This window comes from Staurois parvus, unplaced genomic scaffold (genome assembly GCF_062004578.1).
Source record: "Staurois parvus isolate SC_StPar_1 unplaced genomic scaffold, SC_StPar_1.0 ptg000746l, whole genome shotgun sequence".
Classification (NCBI taxonomy): domain Eukaryota; kingdom Metazoa; phylum Chordata; class Amphibia; order Anura; family Ranidae; genus Staurois; species Staurois parvus.
Window position 1 is genome coordinate 3,166,387 of NW_028318542.1, and position 14,932 is coordinate 3,181,318.

Here is a 14,932-nt window from a genome sequence, read left to right on the forward strand (position 1 = left end):
TAAAACAAGCCCTCACTCACCTCTGTATCAACAGACATTGTGGAGAAATTATTTTCATATCTCACAACACACGGACAGCTTATTTTGATAGAGAACAGATCTTGGCAGGCTGCTCATCCTCAACAGCATCAGTTTCTACGCGGTTAGAAACCACTTTTAGACTCTTTGTTGTGATATTTGAGGATCTTTACTAATCTTTATCTCATTTATATATTACAAAAGGCACTGGCCTATGAAGATCTACTAACAGTATGTGAAAAGACCAATCCAGAGGCACTGTTTTGGGAACATGGTAAAATATAGTGTACCAGAAAGTGTGTTCATGAAGTTCCATACTTACTTGCATGGTTTCTCAGTGGTGCAATATGTGGTGAATGCCTGAAGCTGTTGCTGGACGCCCAGCAAGGAGTTGGCGAATTTCTGGTTTGTGATGATTGATATGGTTCTCTCAATCCAGTCTAAAAGTTCTGATGCCAAGACTTCATATCTATAGATGTCCTTCTCAGTGGCAATAGCCTGGTCCAGCACCTGCATATAAAAGACAATACAAGCCTATAGTACAAAAGCAGGCAATCTTTCTATCTTTAGGGGGAACTGGAGCTCCAAAATGGTCAATTTCAGACCTTCATTTTCAGAAGAGCTGGTAAAGCATAGTCAATTGAAGGGAAATTCACCAAAAGCAAGAGTGTAAACAAAAACTGTATTTAGCCAATTCAATTCTTCAGACTTTGTTATGTTGAATGACACATCACCATATGAGAGTACAGAAATTACAAGCAATTTTTAACCATTTGAATTCTTAGTTCACCTTTTCAGAAAAAAAGAAAAGGAAAACTAACACGCTACACCCCCCCCACCCCCCAGTCCCTGCTGTACTTACCTCCTGTGAGTGATGCACTGTCTATGCCCACACAGCCTGTGTAGATATCTGGGGATTTAAAATCTGCACTCTTCTCTCTCTTTGGTTCTGACCGGCTGCATGCTCACTGACAGCACATCACCCAGGGGAGGTAAGGGGAAGGTACAAGGCATTCGCTTACCTTTTTATTTCTCCTGAAAAGGTAAACTAACACTCCAGAGTATACTTATCATAAACCTAGAAACTTTCCGACAAGGAAAGCTGTAGTTCTAACAAGTAGATAGATTACACTGACAGTCTGCAGGAGACCTGCATGGCACCAGCAATCTGCTGATTGTTGGTGCAATGCTTATCAGGATACTAAAATAAAAATTGTAAATACACATTTTTTTTCTTGCAAAAAATGTGCATTTATTATTTTTTGTTAAAAGGTGAACTTATCCTTTCAGCAGGGATCTCCAAACTTTTCAAACAAAGGGTCAGTTTACTGTCCTTCAGATTTTAAGGGGGCCGGATTGTGGCCAGTGGGCTAAAAAATGTCCCGAGCCCAGCATAATTGAGAATAAACATGACCTTAGGGTTAGTGGTTAGTAGGATGAGGAATAGTGCCCCATCATTGGTAGTAGTGGGAGGAATAGTGCTCCATTGTTGGTGTCAGTGGGAGGAATAGTGCTCCATCATTGATACTAGTGGGAGGAATTGTGCCCTGTCACTGATAGTAGTGGGAGGAATTGTGCCCCATCACTGATAGTAGTGGGAGGAATTGTGCCCCATCACTGATAGTAGTGGGAGGAATTGTGCCCCATCATTACTGTCAGTGGCAAGAATTATGCCCCACTGTTGAAGGAATAGTGCCTCATATCATTGGGAGGAAAAGTGCCCCAAGGGCCCCTAGCAAAGGGCCGTATGCGGCCCTTGGGCTGCAGTTTGGAGACCACTGCTTTAAGACCCCGGTCACATCAAGCCTGACTTTGAAATCGTGCAATTTACAGTGAAGTCGCATGATTTCAAAGTCGGATAACATGCTGATTTAAGGTGCGATTTGCAAGACATCTGCCACAGATGTCTATGCAAATCGCACCAAAAGTAGTGCATGTACTTCTTTAGAAATCGGTGCGGCTGCGCTCTAATTGCGGACAATATGGTGGGACTTGACATGCGATTTGCAAGTCGCATGGCATGCAAATTGCATGCCAATTTGCATCCAGTGTGACCGGGGTGTAAGGCATTATGTACCAAAACAATTGCAGTTTTTCTTAATAAAAAAAGTGTTAGCCTTTTCATTCTTTGCTGCATCACACTGTTTCTAATCACCTGCAGACAATTCCTGCCTACATACATGCACTCCAGCAATTGCTACACATTATTTCTCAGTTTAGCAATGGTGACAACAGTGCAGCATGCCTTTGTAACATGTGACAGTGTTGTCAAACAATAACAGGAAGTGTCTGAACAAGAACCTTCATGGCAGTAACAAGTTAAAAAATCTTAAATTATATTTTAGTGAATACGTTTATACAGTATATACTTTCATCAATGTTCTGTCTCATATTCCAACACAGCAGAAATTGCAGCAAGAGAATGTTGCTTATTTATCATGCCGTGACTCACGACAATCCGAATTCCGTTTTAATCAATTTAATGTGAACAATGAAAAATTAATTTTGACTGATTGCTAGAGAATGCTGCACTTGGACAAAGGTTACCTTTCCGATACGTTTGCCCTCAACAGCTAAGGCCTTCATCTTGGAGAAGTAGTGATAAAAGGACACAACGTAGGTTATGATGGATTTCTCATCTGGATTCTCTGTGTTAACATCTAGAAAGAAAATACACACAAACATTGATGGTAACCATACAGCTTTTCATCTTACAGACTTGCAGTTGTATATGTTTCTGTACTGCACTGAATTATATGTGCTTCAAGCATGCTGCACCACACCTGTCAAACCTAAAGCGGAACTGCACTCAAAAAGTGAGGTCTCATTGGTTCACTGCCTCCTGTAACTGAGTTACAAGTTTTTGGGGGGATATGGGGGGAGCGGAGAGTAGTGATTTTTATTGTTAGCCCACTCCCACTTCTGCAATCCTTGCCTAGGTGAGGATAATATCCCTTGCCCAGCCCCCCTCCTCTCCTGCAATTGCCTTGTCCCCTCTTCTCCCACGGCCTCATGGGACCATCAAAAACATTTACAAAGCACAGCGTGAGTTCGAACATATGCAGGGGGGAGCCAGCTGCGGTTAATCAGAGAGCTACAGCTGGCTCCCATATCAAAGATGGTGGCGCCAGGGATGGGCAGCAGTAAGAACTGGCTGCAGGATGACTGCTGAACTCCAGGCACTGGTAAGTACCAGATTTTTGGTCAGTAGTTACAGTATTTGCAGTTTGAGAAAAAAAATTAAGTGAAATTCCTTATTACCAGTATAAACAAGAAGAAGATCACAGCTCCTTACATAAAGGAAGTCTGCAAATACAGTTAGTAAGAAGTTAAAGCGGAGTTCCACCTAAAAAAAAATAAAATAAAAGTCAGCAGCTACAAAAACTGTAGCTGCTGACTTTTAAAATACAGCCACTTACCTGTCCCTCAGTCCCGCGGTGTCCTCACCACCGCTGGTTTCACCGGCCGTCTTCTCTCCCCAGCGCCGGGATCTTCAGTGTGGGCACCCGGCTGTGACAGCTTGCGGCTTCACAGCCACAGCCGGGTGACCATTGCGCATGCGCGAGAAGCGCTGCGCTTTGTGAATGGCCCCATAGTCTTCTGGGATCTGTCACATGTCCCAGAAGACTACAGGGAGGGATAGGGGGGAGGACAACTTCCGCTTCTGATCGCCTAGGCCAGGGGTGGGCAACTGTGGCCCTCCAGCTGTTGGTGAACTACAAGTCCCATCATGCCTCTGTCTTTGGGAGTCATGTTTGTAACTGTCAGTTTTGCAATGCCTCATGGGACTTGTAGTTCTACAACAGCTGGAGGGCCACAGTTGCCCACCCCAGGCCTAGTCCAATCCTTACTGGGGAGCGGGGGGCAAAGCCTTAAAGCTAACTTCCTCATTCAGGTGGAGCTCCGCTTTAATACTGCATGAGCTAGTCCAGCTTGCAATTACGAATCCTGGTATGGTATGCATAAGTGATGGACTTCATCTTGCCAATACTACCATGTTTAGCTATAGTATACAGATGCTTTCAAAACCAAAAGCATACTAGTGAGCTTAAAGAATGTGTAAACCCAACAGTTCAGATTTCTGATGTGTGCCTAATGTACCTTGTACTTCCATGAAAAAGTCTCCTGTTCTCTTTGTATTGCTTCCTTTCTGTGAGATCCCTGGTTCCTGCCAGTCACTCTGCTTTCCTATTAAAAACTGACCACACTAGGCATGAAAGCACAGAATGGGGGTATTTCCTGACAGGTTTACATTTCATGTTTTGTGTTTAATGTGACTGTTTGTGAAGGATGCTCCTCCTCCTTTATCTCTCCTGTGGATATTTTTTTCCACTTGAAGGCGCCAGTTATAGCCCCTGCATGGGAGGACTAGGTGCTCCTTGTACTATTGTGCCCTAATTTTACTACTGAATAAAATTTAGTGAACAAGACAGCACAGAGCGGTCAGTTCTCTAGCTCTGCTGGGAACTCAGCCTGCTCTGCTCCAATGATCAGTCTTTTCCTGACACCCTGAACACCCCCTTGCACAGCCATTCACTGGGAAGCTCAATGTGCTGCTGTTTCTATTCCCCCAGGTCTTATGCAGCTGAGAACAAAGGGAATGTGATCACATTAAAAAGGGAAAAAAAGTATTTATGATTTTTTTTCATATCTATACACAAATAATTTTCCCTTTATTTATATTTTACATTTTAAACTGAATGGGTTGTTTTACAAAATGAGGGTTTACAATCACTTTAAAACAGCCAGTCAAAGGTTCAGTAATAAGCTGAAAATCTAAGAGTTGTTTTTCCATGCTCCTATATATATGCACAGACATCTAGAATTTTTTTCTTGACCTATTTTTTTTTTTATCTCACAGTCTTACATTTTAAAGTTTAAGTTGGGAAGGATTAGAACCCCTAACTGCATTTTATTTATTTATTATAAGTTTTTTACACAGTGCTACATTGCACATTCACATCAGTTCATGCCTTCAAAGAGCTTACAAGGTCCCCATCCCACATACATATTAGGGCCAACTTAGACAATTAAAGTTATATTAAAGGTTAAAATAAAAATAATAATAATTATGCTATAATTACCTGCTCTGTGCAATGATTTTGCCCACAGCAGCCCCGATCCTCTTCTTCTTGGGTCCCCCACCAGTGCGCCTCTTCTCCGAATGCCCTCATAGCAAGCTATGGGGGCACTTGTGCATGCTCCGCCCTGAGCCCCACTCTGTGGGGCTCCCTACTCACTGGCTGTGATTGAAAGCAGTGGGAGCCAATGTCTCTCAGCCAATGAGGAGGCAGAAACCTGGGCGAGCAGCCACCCTCGTGAACATTGCTAGATTGCGGCTTGGGTAAGTATTGGGGGGGGCTGCTGCATAACGAAGGTTCTTTATCTTCATGAATAGAATGCATGAATGTAAAAAACCTCCAACCTTTAGAACCACTTTAACCTCCCAGAATGTTTTTGAACTGTGGGAGGAAACCCAAGCAAGCTCAGGGATAACACGCAAACTCCATGCAGCCCATGTCTTGCATGGATTCAAACTGAGGACCCCAGTGCTGCAAGGCAGAAGTGCTGACCATTAAACCACGATGTTGGATATCTATTAAGGAAATGTTTTTGTCATGGTGACAAAAGCATAGAAACAGGAACACAGGCAGCAATAAAATCCTTACTTTAATAAAAAAAATTTAAAATATTATTTTGGTCTATATTGCTGCTGGAGATTTTCTCTTAACTTCCTCTCTGGTGAAACCACTGTCACTGGGATGTATGTGAGGGGAAATCTCTCTAAGAGCTCTGAATAGCAGTACAACAGCAGTTCTTTTCCTTCTGCATTCAAAAGATAGAAAAATATTTATCTGGCTGGACACACGCTGTAATTTAACATGTAAAGATGCACTTTCCCCAGGTTCCTGTAATCCAGTATTCACATCCACTCACCTTCCGGGTCTAAAAGTTTGATCAGACTCAGTTGCTGCTCAGCTGTATTAAATGCATATTGGAGGTTGTAGGTTGCATTTGATTTTGTCAGCCTGCTGAAATCAATTATATCCGGTCTATGGAAATAAAACATTTAACAGATCAATAAATCAATAGATTTTACACACAACACTGTTCTGTTCAGTATAAAAGTGGATGTACAATCCACAACATCAGATCCCAGTTATTTTTCTACAGAAAATATAATAAAATTAAACTTTAAAAAAAAAGAGCAGATGAAAAGGAAAGGTGATATCTGGGATGTGCACGCTATGAGATGAAATTTGATTCATAGCTACCGGCCCCTGCTGGTCAGAAAGAATACTGCAATACAATTCAGGCCCCAGATCAGTCTTTTAGGGCTCATGTACACTGCAGCTGATAAACTGACGTTCAGGAGCTGTTCAGCGTTTTTTTGAGCAGCCCCTGAACTCTCCCTAATGTTTTCCTATCTGTCCATGTACACATCTTCGTTTACAGTCGTTTACAGGCAGTTGAGTTTACAGTTGTTTTTTTGAACGCACCAAACTTGCGTTCAGGAGTAGATTTTACTGGCATTTCAAATGCCATACGCTTGTAAATGCCTGTAAGCACTTGTAAACGCGGCTAACCGCGTTTATAAGCGTTTGCGTTTAGAAGCGTTTTTTAACTGTACCATGTCCAGATGCTGTCCAGAGCCTTTTTTCATCATCAGAAATGCATGCAAAGTGTTTTCCGTGTATTCAAATGGACCCGGTACACCAGAGCAGTCAGTTTCAGGTTTCGTGTAAAGGAAAAAATGGTAGAACGTGCTACATTATGCTCATGATGGGATCCATAGTGAATACAACCAGAAAAGAAAGCTAATCTCAACTCATACTGCTCGCTCTGCTTCTGCTCTCTCTATTTCTCTCAAAATGTCTGAAATAGTTAATTATTTACTATTTTTCAGTGCATTCTGGGCATTTGGGAGGGTCTCGTGAGGTTATCTTTTAAAAACGCTTCTAAACGCAAATGCGGCTAAAAGCGGTATGCAAATGCAGCTACACTGACGTTTTTTAACCTGCGTTTTCCAGCAGTCATTTTCCAAACACCCCGTGTACATGAGCCCTTACACATATAAAGCCCTAAACACACAAGCATTGCTCAGTCCTATGCTGGCTATATACTCCTAGATTTGTTTCCTGTATCCACGATATACAGCACAGATGGACAAATCTATCTTGGAGCCTATTCTATCCTGACAGCCACTGCTGGCGACTGGCAGAGTAAATGAACAGCAGCTGGCAGAGTAACTGAACAGTGCTTTGCCAAAACATTTTCTGTCTGGCTCCTTTGCTTTTTCAAACAAATGATACCAGTAGGAGGATGGTAAAAGAGTCCTCTCAGATCAAATTTTGGTTCATCAGGAACTGGCCAAAACTTAGAAAGTGTATGGCCACATTTGTATTGTGAGCGCTAGTCTGAATAAGGTCCCTTTCACATGGTCCTTCCGATCAGATCCGCATGTCAGTTTTTCAGGCAGACCTGACTGGAAGGTCTATTCATCCTTATGGACAGGCGGGTGTAAATAGACTTGTGCCCATGCACACCCAGCTACTTCTCGTTCCAATCCAGCCAGCGAAAAAACAAAACAAAAGGGGATCCATCCTCTTCTGTCTAGGCAGAGTGGATTGGAGGATAGTTGGGTGTAAATGGACAGTCCATTTACTCCGAGCTGCCCATACACAACAGCGGGGCCTGTCTGTGTCCATTCTGCAGAAACTGAGTGGATCAGTGTCATCTGCCCGCACTGTTCCAATCAACAGGGGATCTGTGACCTGATTTCCTGATGATCAGAATGGAATCTGCCCCGTACGAAAGCGGCCTTACCTTGACAAACCAATCAACAAACAAATCAGCAAACTTCTCAAAGCATCCTTTAGGACTTGTGAGCATAAAAATGTTGAAGCAACCACTGCTGAATGTTTAGTGCAGGCTGTGCAGATGTCATCCTGATCCTGGTTTTACTACAATTTTACTAACCTGAAAAAAGTATGCCGGACGGGAAAACATTACAGACATCACTGGCTACATGTCTGTTTTGAGTGAGTAACTCACTAGGCACTAAGCCAAGACTGGATTGACAACCCTGGAGCTTTACCTCAATGCAATCATAAAGGTAGAGGTAGAGCACAGTGTTCTGTACCTGTTAGGACTCATGCACACTGCTGCTCCTAAAGTGACATTTTTAAGGATTATGGTGTTTTTTTCCCTAAGCCCCTGAATGCACCTCAATAAAAGAATATGTGTCCATGCATCCACAGCCTTTTTAGAGTAGTTTAGGAGCAGTGACGGGAGTTTAGAGGCTGTGACGGGAGTGATTTTGGGTGGGGGGCCCATGGAACACAGCTCACTTTGGAGAGGTGGGGAAACCCCTGTCTCAACTCCCCATATCCCTCATATGTGTAAGTCACCCTGTGCCTGTTAGGGATGCAGGGTGAGATGTCTTGATATTGTGTAGACATGTATTGGGGGGGGGGTTGGTCATTGTTTAATGCCATGTGTCCCATTGTTCTATTGTGTGTCTTTCTTGGGAGCAAACTATTATGGGATGTATGTGTTTGTGTATTGGCTTGGTGGGGGGTGTTTCCGGCAGCCCTTCCCCCCGATGGGACTGTCTGCTGATGTGTTTTTTGTTGATAGACTTGGTTTGCCCCACACTGTATCCTTATGCAGGGAGGTGGGTTGTTCCCTTGAATGTATATATCTTGTGTCTCTGTTAAAATAAAGCAGTCTATTTCCTGAGTTATTTCAAGACTGGTCTCATCTAGTCTTGTATGGCCAGCGGTGGGGTCCGTGGACAGTGTTTGGACAGGGAAGCGGGAGTGTTCGGAAATACCCTAGCGCAATCGAGGTCCGGTTCCGTTACAGAGGCAGTCAAAGCTCCCTCTCCTGAACACAGAAGAATTGCATTCAGGAGAGGAACTTTTGGGCATAAAAAACGCAAAATGCAGGTAACAGCACCTAAGCGCTAGGCATGTTTGGTGCTTGACAGTTTATTGATTTCAATGACCAGAATTAATTCAAATTCTGGCCAATTAAATAAATGAACGCCCAAATGCATTTGAAAAAATGCGGCTTGGGTGCTTTTTTAATGTTTTTTTTTTTTTTTAACATACTGTCACCCTAGCACGGGTGTCGGCAACCCGTGGCTCCAGAGCCGCATGCGGCTCTTTTTCACCTTTGCTGCGGCTCCGGAGCACACTGCCCACCAGGTGACAGGCAATAGGGTTGCCGTAGCTCAGTGGTCGGCAAGCCGCGGCTCTTTTAACCTCCCTGGCGGTTTTCCCGAGTGTAGCTCGTGGTAGAATTTCTATACCACGAGCTACACTCGGGCTTACCATGCGGCGCTGCTCTGGGGGTCCCTGCAGCACTTACCTTGTCCTTCGTTCCCGCGATGTGTCCCCTGCAGCGTCCCCGGCCATCTCCTCCGGCCGATGCCGGCATCCGGCTTCTGTGTTCCAGTCCCCGTGACGTCGGGACGTACGGGCGCCGCCGCCGGCGGCGGGAAATTTAAAACATTTAAAAAATGTCTTTTTTTTTTTTTTCAATTTTCAATAGTAAAACATTGCTGTTTCATCCCATTTCACATACATATTGTCCCTAGTGCTTTGTCCTGTGCCCTGCCTGCATTTTGTCTGTTCTTTCTGCCTGGAAACTTAGAAAAGTCCATGGCGTCCAAAAAGCGTCCCTTTAGGTCAAAAGCGCTTTTAGACCGGCTAGAGAACAGCGATAGTAAATCAGAACCACTTGCAGAATTGAGTGATAATGATTTGTGGGGAAATTTTCCTAAAAATTACAGCCTACAATAAAAAACTATTTCCATGCGAAAAAATGGTACCGCTTTCAGCACAAAAAATCGGAAGGAATCATACCGCCAGGGAGGTTAATGCAGCTCTTCTGTGTGCCGGGCGCCCGCTCCCCTCCCTCCTCTCGGGCGGCCGCCCCAAAAGTCAGGACTCTGCAGCTAGCCTAGCAATGGGCAAACTACGGCCCGGCGGACCTTATAATCCGGCCCGCGGAGCGTGGCAAACATTGGCTGTCAGGATGTAGGCGGGGCAGCGTGACGAACTCCTCTCCTCTCACAGTCCGCCCTGAAGACCAGAACTGCGCGGGAACACGGCGAGAGGAATGCGCGGAGTACAGGTAAGTGAATTGACACAATATGGGAATGAATTACTATAGGGGGGATGAATTACTATAGGGGGGATTAATTACTATATGGGGGATGAATTACTATATGGGGGATGAATTACTATAGGGGGGATGAATTACTATAGGGGGGATGAATTACTATAGGGGGGATGAATTACTATATGGGGGATGTATTTTCAGTTTTAAAAATGTGGCTCTCAAAATAAATTTTAATTGTGGTTTTGGCGAGATTTGGCTCAGTTGAAAAGGTTGCCCACCACTGACCTAAGGCTATGATTGTGATTATGACGATACACTGTGGCCCTGATTAACCCTTTGCTTACTGGGCCCTTAAACCCCCTTCATGACCAGAGCGCTTTTTGCAATATATGCAGTGTCGGATTTGTTTTAAATGTTGCAATGGTTTTGCGGCTCCCAGTCTTTTTTTCCCTCTCGGAAACGGGTCCAAGTGGCTCTTTATGTCTTAAAGGTTGCAGACCCCTGCCCTAGCAGTACAGTGTCACCATAGTGACACTGTACTACTTGTTGGGGGGTGATGAAGATTTATTTTTTATTTTTTACACTGATTGCTTTTACACCATAAAGGGTGTAAAAGCAATAATTTCTCCTTCTCTCTGGCTGCATTCTTGCAGCCATTGAGAAATACTGTGAGAGCTGTGATTGGTCACACTGACAGGAAAAACAGTGCTTACAGTAAACCAGTGTGCATAAGGCCTTAGAGCAAGTTATATTAAAGGGACTGATTCAGGGCACCAGGAAAGAACAGACTCCGACATTCTCTGGTATTTTTGTTAACAATTATTCTGTAAGGTTCCCTTTAACCACTTCCCGTCCGGTCCATGTACATAAATGACCGGATGGGAGCAGTGCAGGAGCAAGTGGCCGTTTATAAACGTCCCCCCACTTCCCTGCCTATGCGCACTTTTTCAAAATGTTTGGACTTTTTCATTTATATAGCAAAAAAAAAAAATTATCCCAGTGGTGAATAAATACCACCAAAATAAAGTTTTATCTTTGGAGAGGTGGGGAAACCCCTGTCTCAACTCCCCATATCCCTCATATGTGTAAGTCACCCTGTGCCTGTTAGGGATGCAGGGTGAGATGTCTTGATATTGTGTAGACATGTATTGGGGGGGGGGTTGGTCATTGTTTAATGCCATGTGTCCCATTGTTCTATTGTGTGTCTTTCTTGGGAGCAAACTATTATGGGATGTATGTGTTTGTGTATTGGCTTGGTGGGGGGTGTTTCCGGCAGCCCTTCCCCCCGATGGGACTGTCTGCTGATGTGTTTTTTGTTGATAGACTTGGTTTGCCCCACACTGTATCCTTATGCAGGGAGGTGGGTTGTTCCCTTGAATGTATATATCTTGTGTCTCTGTTAAAATAAAGCAGTCTATTTCCTGAGTTATTTCAAGACTGGTCTCATCTAGTCTTGTATGGCCAGCGGTGGGGTCCGTGGACAGTGTTTGGACAGGGAAGCGGGAGTGTTCGGAAATACCCTAGCGCAATCGAGGTCCGGTTCCGTTACAGAGGCAGTCAAAGCTCCCTCTCCTGAACACAGAAGAATTGCATTCAGGAGAGGAACTTTTGGGCATAAAAAACGCAAAATGCAGGTAACAGCACCTAAGCGCTAGGCATGTTTGGTGCTTGACAGTTTATTGATTTCAATGACCAGAATTAATTCAAATTCTGGCCAATTAAATAAATGAACGCCCAAATGCATTTGAAAAAATGCGGCTTGGGTGCTTTTTTAATGTTTTTTTTTTTTTTTAACATACTGTCACCCTAGCACGGGTGTCGGCAACCCGTGGCTCCAGAGCCGCATGCGGCTCTTTTTCACCTTTGCTGCGGCTCCGGAGCACACTGCCCACCAGGTGACAGGCAATAGGGTTGCCGTAGCTCAGTGGTCGGCAAGCCGCGGCTCTTTTAACCTCCCTGGCGGTTTTCCCGAGTGTAGCTCGTGGTAGAATTTCTATACCACGAGCTACACTCGGGCTTACCATGCGGCGCTGCTCTGGGGGTCCCTGCAGCACTTACCTTGTCCTTCGTTCCCGCGATGTGTCCCCTGCAGCGTCCCCGGCCATCTCCTCCGGCCGATGCCGGCATCCGGCTTCTGTGTTCCAGTCCCCGTGACGTCGGGACGTACGGGCGCCGCCGCCGGCGGCGGGAAATTTAAAACATTTAAAAAATGTCTTTTTTTTTTTTTTCAATTTTCAATAGTAAAACATTGCTGTTTCATCCCATTTCACATACATATTGTCCCTAGTGCTTTGTCCTGTGCCCTGCCTGCATTTTGTCTGTTCTTTCTGCCTGGAAACTTAGAAAAGTCCATGGCGTCCAAAAAGCGTCCCTTTAGGTCAAAAGCGCTTTTAGACCGGCTAGAGAACAGCGATAGTAAATCAGAACCACTTGCAGAATTGAGTGATAATGATTTGTGGGGAAATTTTCCTAAAAATTACAGCCTACAATAAAAAACTATTTCCATGCGAAAAAATGGTACCGCTTTCAGCACAAAAAATCGGAAGGAATCATACCGCCAGGGAGGTTAATGCAGCTCTTCTGTGTGCCGGGCGCCCGCTCCCCTCCCTCCTCTCGGGCGGCCGCCCCAAAAGTCAGGACTCTGCAGCTAGCCTAGCAATGGGCAAACTACGGCCCGGCGGACCTTATAATCCGGCCCGCGGAGCGTGGCAAACATTGGCTGTCAGGATGTAGGCGGGGCAGCGTGACGAACTCCTCTCCTCTCACAGTCCGCCCTGAAGACCAGAACTGCGCGGGAACACGGCGAGAGGAATGCGCGGAGTACAGGTAAGTGAATTGACACAATATGGGAATGAATTACTATAGGGGGGATGAATTACTATAGGGGGGATTAATTACTATATGGGGGATGAATTACTATATGGGGGATGAATTACTATAGGGGGGATGAATTACTATAGGGGGGATGAATTACTATAGGGGGGATGAATTACTATATGGGGGATGTATTTTCAGTTTTAAAAATGTGGCTCTCAAAATAAATTTTAATCGTGGTTTTGGCGAGATTTGGCTCAGTTGAAAAGGTTGCCCACCACTGACCTAAGGCTATGATTGTGATTATGACGATACACTGTGGCCCTGATTAACCCTTTGCTTACTGGGCCCTTAAACCCCCTTCATGACCAGAGCGCTTTTTGCAAATATGCAGTGTCGGATTTGTTTTAAATGTTGCAATGGTTTTGCGGCTCCCAGTCTTTTTTTCCCTCTCGGAAACGGGTCCAAGTGGCTCTTTATGTCTTAAAGGTTGCAGACCCCTGCCCTAGCAGTACAGTGTCACCATAGTGACACTGTACTACTTGTTGGGGGGTGATGAAGATTTATTTTTTATTTTTTACACTGATTGCTTTTACACCATAAAGGGTGTAAAAGCAATAATTTCTCCTTCTCTCTGGCTGCATTCTTGCAGCCATTGAGAAATACTGTGAGAGCTGTGATTGGTCACACTGACAGGAAAAACAGTGCTTACAGTAAACCAGTGTGCATAAGGCCTTAGAGCAAGTTATATTAAAGGGACTGATTCAGGGCACCAGGAAAGAACAGACTCCGACATTCTCTGGTATTTTTGTTAACAATTATTCTGTAAGGTTCCCTTTAACCACTTCCCGTCCGGTCCATGTACATAAATGACCGGATGGGAGCAGTGCAGGAGCAAGTGGCCGTTTATAAACGTCCCCCCACTTCCCTGCCTATGCGCACTTTTTCAAAATGTTTGGACTTTTTCATTTATATAGCAAAAAAAAAAAATTATCCCAGTGGTGAATAAATACCACCAAAATAAAGTTTTATCTTTCTCAAAAAAATGCTAAAAAATTCATATGGGTACAGTGTTGCACAATCCCTGTTGAAAAAGTCCGGTTTTGACGAAACGTGTCCGGGGCATGTGACGTAGTGACGTATTGACGTTTCCGAAAGTGCCATGGCGGCCATCTTGGGTTCTGGAACACGCGGCTGTGCATACCCTTTGGACTTCCATCGACCAACTGGCTCTCCTTCAGAGTTGTATGGCCATTGGTTTGAAACTACCGCTGAGGAGTGATGTTGTCTTGATTGTTTCACTATATGGAAGCTGATCTCATCGTTTTTTAATGTAAGTTGCTACAATAAAATTCTGTGTGTTATTTAATACAAACACTGACCCCTGGTCTGTTTATGAGGTCTATGGGAGGTGTCTGGAGAAGATGATTTATATATTGTTTGGAGACAATCCCATCCTTACTATGGATCCTATGCTGGTTTTATCTATATTAGGGTAATTATGCACTTTTATTATATTGTGTGCAGTGGGTTTATTCATTAAATTGTTGGAGTTTGAACATTTCACGATTGCTGTGGCACTTTAGTTTTTGCATGTGACACGTGTGGCACTATTATAAAGACCTAGGATAATACACTATGTTTAGATTTTTATCTTTGAGGTATATGAAGATTTTCTGGAGTTCATCATCAAATTTGCCCTAGGATCTAAATTATTGTGAAATCATCTGCAAGTGTGTTTTTTGGACTTTATTTTGGACTTTATTTGGACTTTGGGTTGTATTGATATTATTGATGCGTTTATTCATTTAAATCAAGTTTGCTGTATTATTTTATATCTAGTGTTGCACAATTGTCATTCAAAGTGTGATAGCGCTGAAAGCTGAAAATTGGCCTGGACAGGAAGGGGGTGAAAGTGTCCGGACAGGAAGGGGGTGAAAGTGTCCGGACATGAAGTGGTTAAATAATA

At 44.0% G+C, this 14,932-nt stretch overlaps 1 protein-coding gene across 1 annotated transcript in view; it reads right to left on the reverse strand.

The window, feature by feature from the left end:
• Positions 1 to 14,932, reverse strand: part of SPTBN4 (spectrin beta, non-erythrocytic 4) — a 240,366-nt gene that overhangs the window by 200,895 nt on the left and 24,539 nt on the right. The window contains exons 7-9 of the mRNA XM_089654174.1: positions 5,956 to 6,071; positions 2,566 to 2,678; positions 341 to 528 (exon numbers count right to left, since the gene is read on the reverse strand). Of these exons, the coding sequence (XP_089510300.1) occupies positions 341 to 528; positions 2,566 to 2,678; positions 5,956 to 6,071 (417 nt within the window). The remainder of the gene's footprint in view (positions 1 to 340; positions 529 to 2,565; positions 2,679 to 5,955; positions 6,072 to 14,932) is intronic.